At 38.1% G+C, this 20,714-nt stretch overlaps 2 protein-coding genes across 7 annotated transcripts in view; one reads left to right on the forward strand and one right to left on the reverse strand.

Moving 5' to 3' along the window:
- On the forward strand, positions 1 to 15,105 carry LOC116057686 (synaptosomal-associated protein 23). 3 transcript variants are annotated; one of them, XM_031310265.2, is made up of 8 exons: positions 1 to 141; positions 4,220 to 4,334; positions 8,924 to 8,965; positions 9,241 to 9,289; positions 9,974 to 10,091; positions 11,187 to 11,360; positions 11,505 to 11,649; positions 12,758 to 15,105. In XM_031310265.2, exons 2-8 carry the CDS (start codon positions 4,278 to 4,280, stop codon positions 12,818 to 12,820), a joined length of 648 nt encoding a protein of 215 aa, XP_031166125.1. In that variant the 5' UTR covers positions 1 to 141; positions 4,220 to 4,277; the 3' UTR covers positions 12,821 to 15,105. The 3 variants fall into 3 exon arrangements, with proteins under 3 accessions (XP_031166125.1, XP_035850386.1, XP_031166124.1); XM_035994493.1 differs by having other exon boundaries at positions 1 to 130; XM_031310264.2 differs by having other exon boundaries at positions 126 to 342.
- Positions 15,106 to 15,195: 90 nt separating this feature from the next.
- sptb (spectrin, beta, erythrocytic) overlaps positions 15,196 to 20,714 on the reverse strand; it is a 71,490-nt gene continuing 65,971 nt past the window's right edge. For all 4 annotated transcript variants that reach the window (XM_035994474.1, XM_035994472.1, XM_035994473.1 and 1 more), the window contains 3 exons: positions 19,962 to 20,117; positions 19,769 to 19,811; positions 15,196 to 18,198 (listed from right to left, as the gene is read on the reverse strand). In XM_035994474.1, coding sequence (XP_035850367.1) covers positions 18,007 to 18,198; positions 19,769 to 19,811; positions 19,962 to 20,117 — 391 coding nt within the window. In that variant the 3' untranslated portion in view covers positions 15,196 to 18,006. The remainder of the gene's footprint in view (positions 18,199 to 19,768; positions 19,812 to 19,961; positions 20,118 to 20,714) is intronic.

Here is a 20,714-nt window from a genome sequence, read left to right on the forward strand (position 1 = left end):
TTAAATGCACCAACCAACACACTTCGGACAGCCAGACGGTGAAACCACTGAAGGAATTCAGAAGAGTTACAAGTGCCAAGTTGACATACCGTAAAGAAGGAGGAGTAACGAGCTCGTTATTTAAAACAAGGAGGGTTAACTGTAAGTATTGACTCCCTAGATAAGTATCTCTCTCCCTTTTCCCTCTCAACATAAGTTAGTTGTTTGAGTTGTGGAGTTAGGTGGCTAGTTAACAGGAAAGCGGAACTAGCAAGCTAGCAGCACATTAGCTGGGTTACCGAGTTGCCTACGGATCCTGCCTGTTTACGATCCTTACAAGCCTACTGCAATTTTTCAGACAATGTAAGACAACTTTAATCTACTTCAACTATTCGACAAGTGTTATTTTGGGGAGTTTACAGCACCAACTTTTGAGTCTTGGGTGTGGGAGACTTTTTTTTTTTTTTTTTAATGCATTTGCTTCATGTGTCTCATTCAGCCTAACGTCACCTGTTTATCAAGTGACCCTCGTTAAAAACAGTTGCTCAGCACTTAACTTTATTCCTCTGCTTTTGAGATAACCAAGGTCAGAATTTGTGGATACAACACTATGTAATTGCACCTATTTAAAATGTAACAACGGAAATGATTAGCAATAGGTCGTGTTTTCTCCTATTAAATCAAGCATGATTGGCGACGCTTGTTTGTATACCTTATGTTGTGAAAGAAATAAAAGGTTATGTTTTATGTTTTGTCTATAAAACATGATGTAATTGGCCCTCTTGCTGTTTGTTATTGTACACAGGTCAGCCTTATCAGTAAACCAACCTGCCCAAAACATTTCACCCTTAGGCTAACCAAAAAAAATGTCTTGTCATCATTGAGGACAGGATATAGGAAAAACTGTTGGAAAAAAATAGCCTCTATATTTCAATATAAAATAGATCAATGAACATGACGTGACTGGGAATAAGAAAAAACGTCAGTGTGTGCTGCAGTCAGATCTGGAGGAACAGGTTTGGGTAGAAGAACAAGAAATATGTTTTCCCCCTAGGAGCTATTGTGTTAAGACACTTGGTGTAGGTGCTGTGAAGAAACTGCAACATGAATGGGTATGTCCTTTTAGGCTTGTTAATTATTCTTCCTGTGGCTCTGAACACATGGAGAGTGGTGTCACAGTCCTGTGTTGTTATCGAGTGTGAGGTGTGAAAATATAGGGCTTACTGTCATGTGATCATAGGCTCACATTGCACAGGGAACAAAAAAAAAAATCTAGTGTTTACCCATGTGTGGCTTCGGTGCTGTAACCTTCTCATCACAGTGCAATGAGGATAAATCAATAGCTATACAGAGGTTCGCTTTACTGGCACATGTAATGGATCGTTTAGTGTTTACATGTTCATCTGTTGTTGTTGTTGTTGTGGCTTGGTATTTCAAAAAAAGTGCAAAATGTGTGAATGAGTACTCCTTCAGTGTTACAGTTGTAAACTCACATTAGTAAAAAAACAGTCAAGCCTGTGTGAACCAAGAGCCCTCTTTCCCAAAAAAAGAAAAAAAAAAAATGCAGAGTCAACAACGTTAAATCCTCCGAACTGTTTGCCAAGTAGACTATCCATTTCCCCTGTCTTTTTTAACTCAGGATGTTTAGCTGCTGCAGGTTTGAAAGGGAACTTAAAGTTCAGGGGTTATTTAAAAAACAATAAAACACCACTTGAACTTTAAATGAAAAGAGGATGACAGGATAGGAAGAAAAGGAAAAGGGCATACAGCTGTTTCCTGAATAATATCTTTGGGGGGGGAAAAAAAGGGAGAGAGCTTTGTATTTATTCTGTCCTTGATAGTGCAGTGTTTCTACATCACAGAAAACAAGATTAAGTCTCGCTTACGATAATCTTGATCTCATTTTACCTTGTGCACCAAAGAAGACTGTCTGAGGCCGCCATTACACTAGTCATTTCAGTGCATCCTGTGACGCTGAGCTGCATAACAGTCAATTATGCACAGTTCAGATATTGTTTGGATTGGATTTGTTTCTACTAAACTGTTCTGCAAGGCAGCCTAGCTCATGTTGTGATCAGAATGTATGGAAGAAAAACAAAGTGAAACCACACCTATTACTCAAGTTCTGTCTTCTTCCGCCTCTCAGTCTAGTTGTATTAATGAGAAACCAGCGTCGTTTACAACATGTACTGTCGGGGTTACCCTTTTTCTATTTTTCGCATATTATAGGCCTAGTCCTGCTCTTACCTTCCTCTTACACACAGGGGCATTTGATTGTGATCCCTTTATCTTTTCTATGCTTTGTCTAAACTTAAAGCACAGGGAAATGTTGAATTTCACAGCGAGTGGCCCTTAGTGGCCAACCACGACCAGCACTTCCTGCTTCTGGTTCACCGTAAAAGCTTCTCAGCGACACTTCCGGACATCATGCCCGCCCAGTTGTTGTTGTTGTTGTTGTTGTGCAAGCTCATGAAATCCGAATTTTAATCTCAACGCATCAACGATTCTGCATAGAGCTGACAAATAAGGATGCAACTCAATCTGTCCTAATGTGATTAGCTGTGGGAGTTCATTTTCAGGAAGTCCCATGAGATAAGTAGTATAAGTGATGTATCTTTTTTTCTTTCTTTTTTTTGTGATTCAGTAACTGACACTGAGCCTTCTTAAGCATTCAGTCATTAACACAAAGGAACCAAAACGGAACATTGTTGCATTTTAATGCACTTAATTTAAATTCTTTACACATAGCAACAGTATGTTTGCAAAGCTTCCACCATGCTTTTGGCCAATTAAGTACGGATATTTTTCACCTGTGCTGTTTGACAATCCCTGTATCCAGTCCATAAAGATACTAGTGAGCATGTAGGCTCTATCATTGTGGTTGCATAAATAATTACAATTGGTAATGTTGGTTTCCAGCCTATAATGTTATTGTATAAGATATGTGATAATGATGAAGCTTGAACACTCTTTTTTTAGTGTACATATTATCTGTGGGCACTGTTAAAAGACAACTTCTTTTGAAAGGCCTACGTTTTCAACATTTCTTATAACAATAAGAGTAAAGTGCTTTTTACACATAACTTTTTAACAAATCTTATGAGAGAGAAACACTCCTTCAGGGGCAGGAAAAAGGAAAAGAGCTTGATTTGTTTAGGTTTTGCATCTCCTTCCCTCTCCATATGACAACAACACGTTCATGTTCAAGTGTTTGATCCTTAAAATGTCTTCTTTATGTTTAAGATTGGCTACACACTGAAGAAATATTCTACAGCAGTGAGCCCTGAGTAATACCTTGGCATAATGATGTGCTGTAGCATGAGACATTGAGACACTGGCCATTATGTACATAACCTAAAAGAAAGAGCTAGATATGTCCCTCAGGAGTTGGTAGAGACCAACAGAGTTGTTCTGCTAATTGGAATTGGAATCAATATGATGCTATATTCCCTCTCCCTGTTAACTCACTTCAGACAGTGGCCAGGAGTGTATTTTGCTTTTGGTCTTGTATGGTCATAGAACATCTTTTTGTAGTAGCCTAAAGTGGGGCTGGGCAATATGACGATGTATATATCGTCATTTGGACGATGCTTTACATTTGGGGGTGGCAGTAGCTCAGTCCGTAGGGAGTTGGGTACTGAAATACGGAGGCGGACTGGTGGCTGGAGAGGTGCCAGTTCACCTGGGCACTGCCAAGGTGTCCTTGAACAAGGCACCGAACCCCCCCGAACCACTCAGGGTGCCAGTTCACCTAGGCACTGCATTAGTGCATGTAAAAGGACCTGAGCATGTTTGTGTACTTCAGGCCTGTGTGTAGTGTGTAATAACAACAGAGTGTTATTTCCCCATTGGGGATCAATAAAGAGTATAAATTATTATGAATTAAAATTACATGTGCGTTCTAACCATTGTACGTTAAGTACATTTTGCACTTAAGTTTTTAATAAAATGAGAAAAATACTCAGTACTTTTTCTTTGTCAAATATTTGATTCACACAGGACTATACAGAAATAAGCTTTACCGTGTAGTTCTTTCATATATTTCATATAGACCATATGCTATATGGTGATAAATATCGTCATTGAGATATGAAATGAGCGTTATTGGGATGAAAGATTTTGGCCATATCGCCGAGCCCTAGCCGACCGTAAAGCTAGGTCTCAGATTTGTTTGAGTCACAGAGCTTTATGATAATTGATGCCCTCTGATGTGACCTTTTGAAATCTGCCCCTCTTCCAGGCCGCAGAATATCGAGCTCGGTGCCACGGGGGGAGCCTCCAAACCGGACAGCAGAAACATGGAAGACATGACTGTGGAGCAGATGACCATGAAGGCCAACCAAGTGACGGACGAGGTACTGAGTCACACACAATACACACACACACACACTCACACTCACACATCCCTCTTTCTCTCATTGTCCGTTTCTCTTTGAATGATTATGAAACTCCCTTAAAGTGATATACTGCCCAAACTGTTTTCGTATCAAATGCCATAACGTGCAAGTTGCATACAGAAGTCATGATGGAAGTATGAGTGTTTGCAACACATAGAGCATACAGATGGGCAATGAGGAAGTGGTGATGGTGATGGTTTGATAGTTTCTCTTTCTGTAACACTTTATTTTAAAGGTCAGTAATTTCCGAATAATTTTGTCATAATTCTCTCTGACATTTCCTAGAAAGAATTAAGTATTTTGGTACTAACTGATACATGACCAATTAATTTGTACCTTTCATTAATTCCAATTAATTTCTAGCATAAGCTAGAGTATTTCAGTCAATGCACACAGGAGGAGCTGAACATGCAAAAAATGTGAAATGTTACGAGCAAGCAAACAACTCAAGGTATATGACGAATAAAGTTTACACTATTAAATTAATAATAAATTAATTTATACTTGGGTTTAAATTTAGCTTTTCTTTGTAGGAAACACAATTTCCATAATAGTTAATTACAAAATTACATAGGTCTCCAAACAGTTATTTAAAAAATACACCTCCCTGAAAACCATTGGAATTCATAGTATTCCAATTTAAGATGACCACAGCTGTTGTTTTCTGGGGGAGGATGAAACTGCCAACTTTTAACAGACACCTTTTTCATATTTGATACTAAAAAGGGAGATTTTGGATGGAGTAATCATGGCAAAAAAGACTAATACACATACGCTACACATTTGACATTTCGCTCACTTGTTTTTTTTTTGCGAAGAGTTTGATGGGAGATTCAATACCACTCTAATGTCTGTACGTTTAAAAACAAAAGGGAAACGGCTAGCCTGACTCAGTCTAAAGGTTAAAAAAAATCACCACCTCCTATAGCTCACTAATTAACACGTACAGACAACATTGGGAGTATGATCTATTCCTTTTTATGTCCAAAGTGCAATCACTCAATCAAATGTATGTTCAGTTTTATCATGTCATTTTTGCATTAGTTTTATTGAAATATTTGATTGAGCCATAATTGAAAATAATCAAGATTAATCAGTATTGTGATGAAATAATTATTTTAGCCATGACCACGTTGTGAAGACTGCAAATTTTGGCTTAGCTCGGAAACCATCAGTAGGGGAAATAAATAACATACACACATGTAATCCTGGGGTTTCTTAAATATACAGTAGCATTGAGAGAGCTGCGGGTGGCTAATTGTATCCGTTGCGTTCACAGTTGATTTTTAAGCTAAGAATTAATAGGAAGTGTATAAGGGTTTATGCCTAATTTAGCCTGATAGCTCCCTTCCCCCTCTGTGGTTTTGACAGTTTGAATGTTGTCAGCTATATCTAAGCGTTTTATTATCAAGGAGATAATTATTTCATCAGCACTCCAGGGCATCATATGACCAGCCATCTGATTCAGATGGAGGCAAATTAACTTACTCTAGCGGGGCTTGTAGCTGTACACTTCACCTTCCTGTAATGTAACTGTACTAATTGCCTGTGTGTTTTTTCACCTTTTTTTTCTTGGCATTTTTTGCCTCTTGTGTGCTTTCTGACTTAACCTCTCTTTTTCTCTTTCCTCCTTTTGCTGCTGCCTGGTTGACTTAGCAGATCATAGAAGGGACAGGGCATGGGAGGGTCCTTATGCTACTTCACACTCTGGCTATGGGTAACCACTCATACTCCAAACACTCAGAGCATGGCTGGCAATGTGTCAGGGCAACATCGGAATTTGTTATGATAAGATTGTTTTTAGGAAGGCTAAAAGCGCTGACACACCAACCCGATAATCGGACATTCAGTCGGAGGAGCCGTCGGCCTTCATTTGGGCCGATTTGACTTGTTAAATCAGCCAGTGGGTAGTCGGACTCAATGACCAATTACCAGAAATGCCGAGCAGGATGAGCGTGACGAACGCTACTCAAAATCTGACAAATCTTTTAAACTGACCTTCGTCGATCTGAAATGAAGACAGATTCAGCAACTGCATGGCCTAATTCTCGCTTAAAATGTTTTCAGAAACACGTTTCGGTGAACTATTTTCGTAAAATACGAGCTCGTATTCCGAAAGAGCATTATGGTCGGGGAGAAGCCAGACCCACGTGACGCGTTCGTCCAATCAGCTGCTGGTTTTCATTTTTGGGCAACAATACAGATTAGCGGTGCCTGCTGTTATGGCGATGTATTCCGTCTTGCGCAAGTGCAGAACGTACGCTCAAGTCAGCGTCGCTTCGGTGTGTTCCGAGGCACTTTTTTGGCCAACTGATCAGTCCAACTGCCTTTTCTGCCGACAGTCGGTCGTCGGGTTGGTGTGTCGCAGCCTTAACACGATCTGTCTTATCATTTCATGGCTGTTGTCCAGTTGTTAAAAATGGCTTCCACACTCATCAACATCATGTCAAAGTTACCTAAATGCATTGTTTATGTGCTACGTCCTCATCATCCTGGTATTCTGCAGCCAGATAATACCCATAGTGTGTTTTATGCTTTTTGTGGTAGAATAACACTTGAATTGTATGTTTTATAAAGGTCTTACATGTAGCTTGCTGGAACCTGCACGTGCCTTGCCTAGCTGTACTCCCATTTAAGCCATCCCAAACAAATAAAATAGATAAAAATACCACGCCATTGTCTGTATCTCAAATCTCTCTCTCTCTCTCTCTCTTTCCCAGCACCCCAATCTGGAAAATTTGGCTAAGACAGCAATTTTGGGCTTAATTAGCCAAGTTCAAGGATTTTAGAAGTCACAACGTAATGTTTATCCACCCTATTCTGTTCTGGCTATGTAAACAAAAACCTGGCTGAGCTCAACACATCCCTCGCGCGAATTCGGTGTTTGTCTATTTCTCATTTCACTGATTAATGTATTCAGAGCAAACATAACACAGAGAGAATGAGGAATCTGTTCCCCACTTCCTCTTGTTAACAGTTCATTAGTGACGGTAACAATGGAGTCGTGCCCTGAGTCACTGAGTCAGGGCTTTGCTCTTTTGGATGCTCTGCTCTCTGTACAGCACTTTCTATTAATAGAGACACAAAGGCATAACTCACCTTAACTGACTGCATTCCAGTTCACCGTCAACTTTTGTGTTTCTGTGCGTGCATGTGTGTTTTTGTCTGTCTTGCTGTAGATTTATAGAAGAACATTTGTGCCAGCTGTACCCATGTCATCAGTGAGAGTGATAGTATGTAGTGTGACAAAATGAAATAAACTCCAACCAGACATTATGCAAACTCAACTAGTGCTGCACAATATATCGTTGGGGTTTTCGCCATCGCAATATCAACTAGCACAATATACATATCACAAAAGGCTGCAACATATCGCGATAGACACTACAAGATGTTTTGTGTTAGTTGAAAGAAAATATCAGTAAAAAAACTGCAAATTAAAATGTAACTCATTCTTTTTTTAAGTAGTGCCTTTTTATGTTCAATTCAGTCTTCAATTTGTTCAATAAAAGAATGTTAGAAATGATTTCCTTTTATTTGTTTTAAATTCAACAAGCAATTTGTTGTATTTTAGAAGAATACTAAAAGCAACAGAAAGTCAGAACTGAGTACACTTTAATATCTGTTTATATATCGCAAGTAATATCGTTATCGTGATATTCAACAATGTTATCGCATATGGCGTATTTTCCTCATAAGGAATTAAGCTGTTTCTTGTTTTTTTAACGGTTTGGTCTTTTAAAATGTCATGTCAAAATAATGAAAAATACACAACACAATTTCCAGATTGACATATTCAAATTGCTTGTATTTGACCAAAATTTACTTAAACAATTAACTAATTTTTAAAATGGTTAAAAATATTTCTAAGCAAAAAATGCCTCTTCCTTGTTCTCAATTGTGAGGATTTCCAGCTTGGGTTTGTCTTATAGGATAGGAAACTCTGATCTGGTCACTAAAACCAAATTATTGGATGTTAAATTGGATAATGCACTGTTGTGGTCTGATCAGATTAATTACTATTAATCGAAACAATCTGTATGTGTAACTTGTTCTGTCCGGTCGTTAGTCCGGTAGTGCTGCTGAAAAACATCTGGAATTAAAACTTTCACATCGCACAGAACGGAGCAGCCAGATGAGTTCTTCATTGTTCTTCCTGTGCTAATTTGTGCGAGATGCATAAACGCTAATACTGTGGAGGCTAAATTGAAGTTCTAAATTCTAGTATTCTGTTATTCATGCAAAATGCCATTTGGAATAATACAATTAATAACACAATTTTCTTTTGCAAAATAAAACTATATACTGTTTTTGTCATAGGTAAATACACGTCAGCACTGCTCATCTGGTAGTGCACCAGTCCACAAACAAATTGTATGATGAAAATGGTTTCTTCTGCCTGAAATATCAAACTAACAAACATCAGACAGATCAAAAGTAGATTTTCTTTCACTAAATCTCTAGATGTTAATCTTTTGGAATCTTTTCAATTGTCTTGCTCCTCCTTTTTATTCACTGACACCTTTTTGTTTTTTTTCCTTCCGCAGTCACTGGAAAGCACCCGGAGGATGCTGCAGATGGCAGAGGAGGTGAGCCTTTGACAACTTGCTGCTGTACTGACACAAAAGCACAATATCATCTTACATGTGGCTGTGATTTGATGACCGGAATGTGGTTTAGAATTGTCCCTTACCTGGATGAGGATAAGGAACATTTTAACTAGGAACGTTTTCAAAATCCGTACAAAGCCAGTATCCTAATTAACTCTTAAATATGCATTACTGATTATTACTTCCATTCTTCATAATACATACATCTGTCATCTTTTCATTGGTTTTGAATTCTGTGTGACCCTTGTTTTCAGAGCAAACAGACTGGCATCAACACCATGGTGATGTTGGACGAGCAAGGAGGTAGCTATACAACATGAACACCACATGTTTTGATGCTGATGTTTCCACTTTTGTTGCTCCTTGTCTGTGGCAAAGATTTAATGCTAATGGTTACGTTTAAAGAGTCACCCATAGTAATCTTTGGATATGATTTATTAATGACATGTTTCACGCTAAGGTTATTTCACTCTAAATGTTTTTTCTAAACCTTGTGCATCAGATTGCTTTTTTTTTTGTTGTTCAAGTTTGTGTTGAAGCTCTCGAGGATGTCTGATTGGTAGTCATTTCTGTAACGTGCATCCCGAAATATTGATGCGCCAAACTAGTGTTCATAAATGATCTTATTCTTATATCTTATCTTATTTTATTCATTTTTTGCCTGTAACTATGTGTAACTTCTGTCCAGAATATGTGTTCCCGGTTTTTGAAATGTCAATTTGTTGTACTATCTGCATTATGTTCTCTTTTTGGGTTATCTTTATCCCATTTCTTTTGTGCTGCTGCAATGACCCAGTTATTGACCCAATTTAGGGATCATTAAATTTACATTTAATCTATTCTAAAAAATGATAAATAAAGGTGAAAATGAACAATTAAATTAAAAATAATAAGAACTTTGAATGTATAAAATATGCCTAGATCCAGAAAAGGAGAGTCTGACATTGTGTGTGTGTGTGTGTGTGTGTGTGTGTGTGTGTGTTTCAGAGCAGCTGAGGCGTGTGGACGAGGGCTTGGACCAGATCAACCAGGACATGAGACAGGCTGAGAAAAACCTGACGGACCTCTCCAAGTGCTGCGGCCTCTGTGTCTGCCCCTGTAACAGGTACACTGTACACTCAGAGCTGCTGAAGCCTCCAAATCCCTGTTGTGTGTTTTCATGCTTTTCTCTACTTTTTGTGTGCTGTGCTTGTATGTGTCATGATAATATGGAGCAGGTATGTGGCTGGTTTGTAAATGAATGCAGAGTGAACTATTAGTAATATAGAACAAACAGAATAGGAAGCCGTAAAACACAGCTGAAGTCTGTGATCATTTGCATATGTTACTTTTGATAAGTTTAAATGTTTATGCTATGTAAAGTGGGAAGAGTTCTGTCTGGTTCTGTAGTAAAAATCCCAGAGCACTTCTACAGTGCACTTATTCGCGCCTCTACCTGGAGCGTTCTCCATAGAAACAGCACCGGATGCTCATGGGTAATGTGGTATTTAGAGACGTCCACCATGCCAAACTTGCAAACAAAGCAGGATTTCTCAGACGCAAAGTCGAAATAATAAAAATTTGTGTCCATTCCATGAACCTATAGGATTGTTCTATTATCCGGGAGATTCCTGTGTTTCTATGTTTAGCCACACTGAGGGTATCGTTAAAAGAAAAATAAATGAATTGGGAATACAGAACTGGGAAAATATTTCCGGAACCAGCGGTTCTCTCTCACTCTTAAGAAAATACAAATTTGCTTGTCAAATGCACATTTTATAGTCAAAATATTGCGTGTACAATTTGTGAGTATTTCCAAAGGTTTATGAATGAGTAGAGAACGTGATAGGGTTCCTACCAAGTTCTTAACATGGCGGGTGTGCTACTCTGTGCTGAGCATACTCAAAACCCTGTCCATCAAACCAAATCCATATGCAGTGTCAGTGTGTGTGCATAGTAAGATCATATCTGGTTCTAAACATGGTAAAACAAATCTCCCCAAAATGCTTTCACATTGGAGAAGAGGATTCTTTGATGAGTACCATAAAATAAGGTAGGGAATCTTAACTTCCTTACGATAACTGAACTTCTAGCCTTATAAGCCTCTTGTGGACATTTTATTTAGAGGGCCATGTGGTTGTATTTTAGGTTTAACGTTCTTCTCGTTTTTATTCAAGCCTCTAGATTTCCTGGTTTGTATTGACTGTCCGTTTTCCCCCAGGGTGTCGTCTATTGAGCATGACTCACAATACAAACGTACCTGGGGTATTAGAGGAGCTGACGGGGAAGTTGACGCCAATGGTTCAAATGTAGTCTCAAAGCAGCCCTCAGGCGTTCACAATGGCCAGGCTGGCCAGGTGAACACCTCGGCGCCCTCAGGCCCGTACATCAAGAGGTGGGGGTCCTGGTCATTCTGCTTCCTTAAGAATTTTTTTCCACAATGTTGTGTATTTAGAAATGATATAAAAAGTCTTCAATTCTGCTAGTCACAAATGATAGATTGAGTCACGTTTGACAGAAACTTACTTTACATCTACAGGATAACCAACGATGCACGCGAGGATGAAATGGAGGAGAATCTGGAAGCAGTGGGCAGCATCGTTGGCAACCTGAAAACTATGGCTCTGGACATGGGCAATGAGATAGACCAGCAGAACAAACATATTGACAACATCACTAGCAAGGTAAGATGCAATTGTTTTGTTCTGTTTTTCTGCATTTTTTTTTTTTTTTTTTGTTTGATCACACTTCTTTAGCTGGTTCTGTCAGCCCCAACTTACTGATTCCCTGATTCCCCAAATTACATGTCCTAAAATTTGGTAGAAAAACATCCACTCTCTTTTTTTTCTTGCATGCACAAGCAACGCGACACATACCTGCCAATAATACGCTATTGCACTGTTCTAATAAGCTATTGCACTGTTTAATCCCTGCACTGTTCACATTTTCACTACCACCATTGCACACACTCTACCATAGCACCTTATCATGGTCATTGCATCACATGGTCAGTCCATACCAGGCCATTGTAATCACTTCACAAATTGTTAACTCTTTAAATTTCTGTGAGTGATTTTTATGTATGTGAGATATGTGTGTATGTGTGTTTGTTGTGTTATGGTTGTCTACTGGATGCCTAAAATTTCCGTCGGGATGAATAAAGTATCTATCTATCTATCTATCTATCTATCTATCTATCTATCTCAATGGTTTGATGCTGTTCCACTGATGGACAATTGATTGACAGTAATGCGGAAGGAAGAAGACTTTGCAAACATGGATGGAAATAACAGGATTTTCAATATTTTTTGATCAGCTTTGCAAAAGAGGAAAGGAAATGCATTCAACATGTTTGTTAGGCCTCAAGGTTACACACACATTGCATTATGGTGCGGTAGGAAAAACATGTTAAATCCATTTAATAAAGCATTTCCAAAGCTGAGATGGAATCCTGCATTTACAGCCATGTTTACTTTGTAGCAGTCTTGCTCTTCCCTGTCTTCCCTGCTGCACATCTTGGTGCATTACCTCCACCTGTATATCAGTGGAATAGTGTGAAACCTTTGGCAGGACTCACCCGTGTGCATTTGCAACCTTGTGCATAGACAAACAAAACAGGGACCCACTCATTGAGAAAAACCCTGCTCAATAGCACTAGAGTTCAAAAACTCCACAGTGAACCTTGAATGATTTTTTTTCAAATGCATTTAAAGTCAATGAATTGCTGAAAAAGAAAAAGGGTGAATATTTGTATAGCAACCCTTTCTCACCCGTTTCTTTTCTTTCTTTCAGGCGGAAATGAACAGGCTTCGTATTGATGAAGCGAACCAGCGAGCCAACAAGCTCCTCAAGTAGACAAGGAACCCTGCTTCTGCCAGTTTTATCTATCAACCTTGAGCCTCTGTCGCCACACTCATACACACACTGCATATACATGCACAAACACATCTCTTTAACATAAAAAAAAGAAATTCAGTCAGGAAGAATATCTTTTGCCATCAGTGTGCTAGCCTTATATTGCACTAAGATGTAGGTAGAATACACAAATATTTGTAAAATTTAAAAATTTGCCAGCATCTTTGAAACATGCATTTATAGTCACGCTGGACTTTAAGAAGCAGCAAGGGCATCAGAAAATGCACCATAGAGGAAGTGACGGACTGCCTATCACTGCTGTTCGATACCAAATATGCACCAGGCCTGTTGTATCAAATCTCAACATTCACAGGAAGGGAAGTAGCACAGGTCAGCTGCTTTGCTCTCATTTTTTTAATTTCTCATTTTTTTCGCCTTTCAAGTCAAGAACTATGACCTCACTTTGTCTTTGTGCATCCCTAGTTTGTATGGATGAGCTCATGTATGAGGTCACGGATACATGCTCATTAGCTGTCTTTTAGTGGTTTTCAGCACTGCATTAATTAATGTGTCACCCCCTGTTGGTCCTATCTTGATACAGCATCTAGTTTTATGATAAAACATTGAATTTGAAACTAATGCGTCTTACTCAAATTCTTATCAGTTTAATGTGTAATTAGGTTTATTGTATTGTGTAATATTGAGACGATGTGCTTATTTAATTACTTTATCAAGCAGAAATGACTTGCGAATAAAGTTGTGGTTTTTAACACTTTGTTCTCATGTCATATGCCATTTCAGATGTAAAAGCTATTTCACAAAAAATATAAACCATTGTGCTTTGGAGTGAGTCATGGCAAATGCTTTCATGCTGGAATTCAAAGCACCTACCCCTAAATGATGGCAGTTAATGTTTTTTTATTTTATTTTTTCTGAATGATGAGAAGTCAGTGTCATAACTATTTGCAAGAAAATTGTGAGACACTGAACTGGTGTTACAAATGTAATATATACTAGTAATCACTTGTCCTTCAAATGTGAAGGAGGGTCAGTAAGCATCGTGAGTGAAGTTCATCAATAACTCCTCCAAAGCATCTGGTTTATTTTAGAATAACACTGAATATGTGAAACATAACAGTGGATGAATAACAGTAGATTTGGCATCAGTGAATCAACTGCTGTACTTCATATTTAGTGTCTCTTGCGGGTTTTTTCACTCTTGCCACAGTGTTGATGTAAATACTGAAACATATTGTAGCCGTTGAAATTATCTGCCTGTAGTCATTCTGTTAATCTAATTTCGCTCTTCTTTCTTTGTCACCTCCTGGTTAATAGAGATTTATAGCACCCAAGTGCGGAAAAATTAATTGCCTCAAGTCTGATATTTTCAGTTTGTAAAAGTATGAAAACTAATTTCTAAAACACACTGCTGTACATTGTTTAATTAAATATAATTTCTCACATTGGCTCACTAGGTCATTGTCATTATGGTATAAGCAGCAGTTTTGTCATAATGAAAACAACCTAGGATGTTTAAAATTAAGGAAATTAGTCTAGAAAAAAAGTAATTTAGAAATGGCAGGACCCCTGTCAATGCCTTATAGGTGATCCATGATTGTGTTCTAACAACCATTGTATCACAAGCTGCTCCTCTTGTTTATGTAAATAGCCAGTTTCCACCGCAGAGCTGCAGTGAAATGATAATATCTGATCATTTGTTTTGTCAAAGCCGTAGCCAGGCTGAGAAATTACTGCAGGCAACAGGATGCAAAAGTATACATGTAAATGAATGATGTTTCAGGGGTAAGAAGCGGAATAAGTCCTGGTGGGCTCTGTTAATGCCTTGCTGTGGAAAATTGGCTAATGATAAAGTAATACATTATTCTCAAAATCTCTCATATTCATCTTCCAGCTTATTTGTTTTGAGGAAAAATGATAATGGGTATGCTCTGCTGCAGGCATGCACCTATTGAGTTTGTAAAGATTGAAATGAACTGTTATTCAGGGCTTTGTGTTGCTATAAATGATCTTCCTCAGCCTGCTACTTGTCAGCTGAGATCTAATTGGTCTAGCCTAAGGCTGACTCGCTGTCTTAAGGCTGTTTATCCATTGTTTTATCAACAGCCACTGGAATGTGACCGGTTTTTGAATATGTTCATATGCAGCTCTCCTTATCTGAAATTAGCTTGGTTAGCAAATGACTTTTCAACAAAGTAAAAATGCATTTTGTTTCACACCTGCCTCTATTAAATTGTTTGTATTCAATAAATCTATTCTGAAATTCATTTCATTGCACATTTTCAATGTATTAACATGTAGAATGAAATTTTGAAATTAAACAAAGGAGATAGAAATGCCAATAAATAAACAAACTGTATAGTTTCAGGAGTTTATTTTAAAGTTTATTCTCTCAAAATGTATTTCATATTTCCTGTCAACATTTTTGGATATTTTACATAGCTAGAGAGTACAAAATGCAGATTAAAAACCACTGAACAGAAAAGGCAGGTAGGAAGGAGTGGAGGACTAAACAAAGTGGATTGAGGTGACCGAGTAGGAAGTGTCTGTTACTGTGGATATAGTGACCAATAAAAACAAGACTGAGTACATGTGTGATGCAAGTTTACCGAACCATTTCGAGGTGCATTTATAACAGAAAAATTGGACTACTGGTACTAGTAGCATAGAAGTGATGTTCTTCTGGCCCTGTGCATACAGAAGAATATCTGTATTTCTTGTTTAGACAGCCACAAGATCATAGATGTAATACATAATTTGTTCATTTATAATGTAAAATAATCTAGACAGATCATCATAATGCTACCATATTTCCTCTTGAGCTGAACAGTCTCTCGTTTATCTTTCTACACCTGACTTCCATCATTTCATTGAGGTCACTTGAGTTGGATAGTAGTTTAGGGACAGAGCCCACAGTACAAGGCAAGACGGCAGTGGGAGTGTATGTGTGAGTCACCATTCTGGGGACAAATTAACATCTATAAATGCATTTTCATATACTGTACATACTCTATATTCCCTGTATGTGAATATTGATTAGAATTTCTTATTCTATAATGGCTTTATTGTTGAAATGTACCAAATTCTCACCTACTTCTTTTCCTCCTTTACATTCATATTAAAGACCCGTTCCCTCAGCTCCATACTGCTACTGTATGATCCTTGCCTTTAGATAAAAGAGCATGCCTGGTCCTGTTGTGTGGTTTGGAAAAGCAGTCAAGATTCATCCGACCCACAGCTCGTCCTAGACTTTGGCTGGTACTGTAAAATTGGTTGAATAATGGTCCAGGCTCTTTTTTTGCTTTTACAAAAACACCTGGTTTAGATTCTAGTTGGCTTTAATTTGACACTCAACATTTCTAGTAAATAAAATCTAGTTTGTGAGATCAGAGGGGTGTTTCATAACGTGAGATTACCACTTAAGTATGGCTTATTTCAGCAAGTCAGGCCTATCTTCTTCATATAAGATTTAAATAAGTCTGACCTAGCCTGGTTTTGGTCAGGTTAGTTTCCAGGCTTAACTTAACCAGTGTTAACAAATAATCAGCACTGCAATTTAAGCAGCATTTTCACCATTTGTTTTTCTCTTTACATGTCTGTTTAAACACCTTGCCTGCCTCTTGCATTTTTAATAGTTATTTTATCATATGGAGGCTGTTATTTCACTTGTCCAAACCAACTGGCAAAAGAAATCCACCTGGTGGATAACTTTAGTTTCTAAAAATGCTATGTATCCTATAAAATAAATTAACTGGCTGGAGTTTTGTATATTTCAAAGTTGTTGAATGGTATTTTCCATCTTATATTTTTAGCACTTATTATACAAAGAATGTTCACGTTACTCGCACAGGACTTGAACCCGTAAATTCATTATTACAAGTAGAGCGCTGCAATTAACTTGAGTCTGGGAGTGGTTATGTTCATTTTTGCTGTAATATTTTACTCTCTGTATTATGTAGAATATGTGCTGCTCTGTGGCCGCAAACATCGCAGTTTTGTTTTTACATGTCTGTTTCCTTGTTATCAGTGCTTCATGTCTTGGGTCTGTGTTTTAAAATAAACCCGACTTGACTTTAGGAAACATAAATCGTGGTTCAGTTTGATAAGACCTGCTTTTCTTATGAAACACCCCTCAGATATATGCTAACAGAAATCAATTTAATATGTGTGTCCTTACAAGCCAAAGTTGAAGACAAATAAGGCAGGTCAAGTTGGTCTTGACTGAAGGTTTAAGAATATCACAATAGCACCATATCAAACTAACGTAAAGCATACTTCATGCATCTGTAGATATATATATACTGTATATGTATATATGTTAATGAATAGATATGAAATTTAGGGTTTAATACTTATGTGTTGAATATATTTCAAGTTCACAGAAATAACTACTAGCACAGTTCAGTGGAGAATACGACCTGACTAGATCTATATTCAAAACTGACCAATTGTGGTGTCTCATGACTGCTTGTACATCATCAATTTAAAATCTCAACAGTCGAACCCTTCACAGTGCATAGAGCATTTAGTTTGCATGCCTGCAATTACACTCGGTGTGTGTGTGCACTGTACAGCACTGTGCTACGGTTTGCTCATCGCCAAGTCTTTACACACGCATTTACAAAGCTTTTAAAAGCTAAAGTTAAAATCACTCTGGTTCTATTAGTAGCATTTAGTGCTCCAAATTCAAACAGCACAGTATTACAGTTCACAACCATTGTATAAGGCAGATTAATAAAAGTACTCCTTAGTACTTTTGAGTCACCCTATGTTCATTACAGGCCTTCATATTGTACATGGCTATATCAAAGCATGCCATAGTAAAGCAAAAATTGCAGCAAAAGCAACAAAAGAAAAGTTTTACAAACATTCTTTGGTTGAGTGTGAAAGGAGCATTCCTGTGCTTTAATTTAATTGCTTTGAATTTGGCATTTGTTAAAAAGAACACAAAGCAAAAAGTGGACCTTTTGCATTGATACACTGGCTTAAATACAGGCAAAATAGTGATGGCTTTAACCTAAACTACAATATTATGTTAATTCTCACAAAATAATATAAAAAATCTAGTGATTGAAAAGCTCGCTTTGACTGATTGTACACAAATATTACTTTCTCTTTCCAGGTTGCCAAGGCAACCCCCCCCCTCCCAATGGCCTTCCCATCTCCTTTCACTTCTTCTTGGCAAGGCGACTGAACTTCTTCTGCTTGTCTTTCTTGGCAGAGCTGGGCTCAGGGAGGGCAGTTGAAGAGGAGGGAGGGGGCAGGCTGTGAGTTTTGGCCCCTGAGGGCCCCGACGCCTCCTCCACTGCCAGGGGCTGAAAGGCCTTCTCCATGGCCTGGCTCCAACGCTGGAGCTCCTCCTAAAATTAAACACAAAAACACACCACAGAGGCTTACAAAGGGAAGTCCACCTCTAGAGAGGCAGTGTGTGTTTTTGTCTCTTGGTCTATTTGAGTAAATTAAAAAGTGGAAGTGGTTCACGCATTTAGCGATAAAACTTGAAATAATGTGATTGTGAGGCTGAATCAGGTCAATATAGATTAGATAGAGAACTACTTTGCTGTTAAAAAAAAAAAATCCTGTGAACCTTAATGATCCCTGTAGGGTAGTCTCGCTAACTGATGGTGAAACAGACGGAAACGTGAATAACCTCATCAGTCCTTTTTCATATTTGGTTCGTCTGGTCTCCTTGTGTAATAATGCTTATATAACCTCAACATTGTTATGCACAATCAAGTTATAGACATCATTTCTTTCAGGAGAACCTGGGCTGTCAGGATATGCGTGCTGCAGGGTTGCCACACGAATGTATACGTTGTTATATGACTATAAAGACAAAAGAAAAGACTAAACGGAAATGGAATCTCACTGAAATGTATTGAAATTTCACAGAGAACTTTGTTCTCCCAAGTGTTGGCAATCAGGGGAAACAGAAACAAACTCTGTATCTAACAAAAATATAAAACTATTTAGGTTTTTTCCCCAAAAAGTGTATATGCATTTATCCAAAAAGGTTGGTTGTGTCACCTGACATCAGTAGGCCAAATCACACTCATTTCCACCTCCTGGCTTCATTCAGGTATCTATTTTTCTTTCTCTCCTCTGCCTTCCAGTACACACACACAGACCTAGTAAATAAGGCCCCCTCCTGTAAGGCCTCTCTATTGGCTGAGCAAACTATTCCCCAAATGACTTGATGTGATTGCACAAGCCAGCTGTCAGTCAAAATGCCCTTTTCAAAGATGGCAGCCAAGTAACACGAAGACATTGGTTTTTTTGGATACAAAATCGTGGATTTATTGCTCTGGAATAATTGTTCAGTCTCCAAAAAAGTCCCTGTCTTCCCGCTGCCGGATTTCTAAGCTTCTGGAAGGGCTACGAAGACACAGAAGACCTCTTTAGAAAGGGCTATCTTTCTGCTAACACTACTGCTCTGCTCTACGGCGAAACGATTGGTCCAAAGGTCGCGAAGCATGTATGTTACAGAGACATACATAAACTGTAATTCCATGATGGATTAAAAAAGCTTCTGGATGGCCTACAACTGTCAGAGGACCTCGTTGAAACGGCGCATTTCTCTCCTACTAACCAAAAAAAAGTAAGTCTCTACACTATTGATCTGGAGATATTAAATAAGACATACGAAGCACGTGTTTCTCCTCTCGCAGATGACAGCGCCGACCTTGTAGGATTTTAATGTCGGCTACTTACATAAATAAGGTTGCCAGATTACTTAAACATGGGCAGACATGTCAAACTAAAACAGCTTTTTAAATTAAATGTAAATATGTATGAACCATATGCAACATTACACCCTGTCACTTAGGGTCAAAGATCATGTAATAACATGCCCCAGTCCAGAACCTTCAGTCTCATGTGATTTGTTGAAAGTTTTTAATTGTGTTATCCCTCAATGGTTTATAAACTCACCTCATCCTTACACTGGAACAAATATTCATTGCCGTCTTCAAGACTGAGAGAGGGAAAGGAAAGTGAAGTTAAAATGTATTGTGAGGAGGAATACAACATCAAGTTAGCCTATACAGTATCTTCTATTTTGACCTTTTGACTAAAGTAAAGACTAAACTAGTTTCCCCAAAACAGATTCTCTAAGAATTCTCACCGTAGTTTAGAGACGTGCTTCTTTTTCTTGTAGTTGGTGAGGATCTCCCAGCTGGCGTTATTGAGGGGATATGTCACCCCATGGCCAAAACTCTTGGCATCCTTATAGGCTGAGAGCTGACCTGGCTTCAGCACACAGTACAAGTTGTTCCAGGACCTTGGAGGAAGAGGAGGGGTTGAAAATGGAGGGCTTAAATATTGATCATGTTGCTGATTTCCGGCAATAATAATAAATAAATGTATAAATTGAATCACAATTACGAGAGACACAACAACATCACCACTCAATGAAGACTTAATGCAGTTAATGAGCAATAAGGAGAGCAGTTGGAGTAGCTCACTGCTCTGTAACAACTGTAAATAGTTTGTGTCTTTGTCAAGAAGAACACAGACAGATTATCTGTAAAACAGCAGTCACGTGGTAGGTACTTATTGTGTTGCTTGTGTATTAATAAACTGACTTATAGCAGCTTGAATTTTTATGTTAAAACACATGCTTAACCATCTTACAATCAGGTGGCTAAAAAAGTTGGCTTCACATCATTATCTACAATTTTAACTTGATAAGTAGATGGTTAATATGTTCTGGTATTACTAATGTTTATGTAAAAAAAACTCAAAATTACTGAAACTATAAAAAAAACTAACTTTTTAAATTTTTCCCCCAAACCACAACACATGCTGTCTAAAAAGGACTGTACCAAAGTTTGTGTAATCTCTAGCTCGTTAAATACAAACATATAACATGCATGTT

This window comes from Sander lucioperca, chromosome 18, assembly GCF_008315115.2.
Source record: "Sander lucioperca isolate FBNREF2018 chromosome 18, SLUC_FBN_1.2, whole genome shotgun sequence".
NCBI classification, from domain to species: Eukaryota; Metazoa; Chordata; class Actinopteri; order Perciformes; family Percidae; genus Sander; species Sander lucioperca.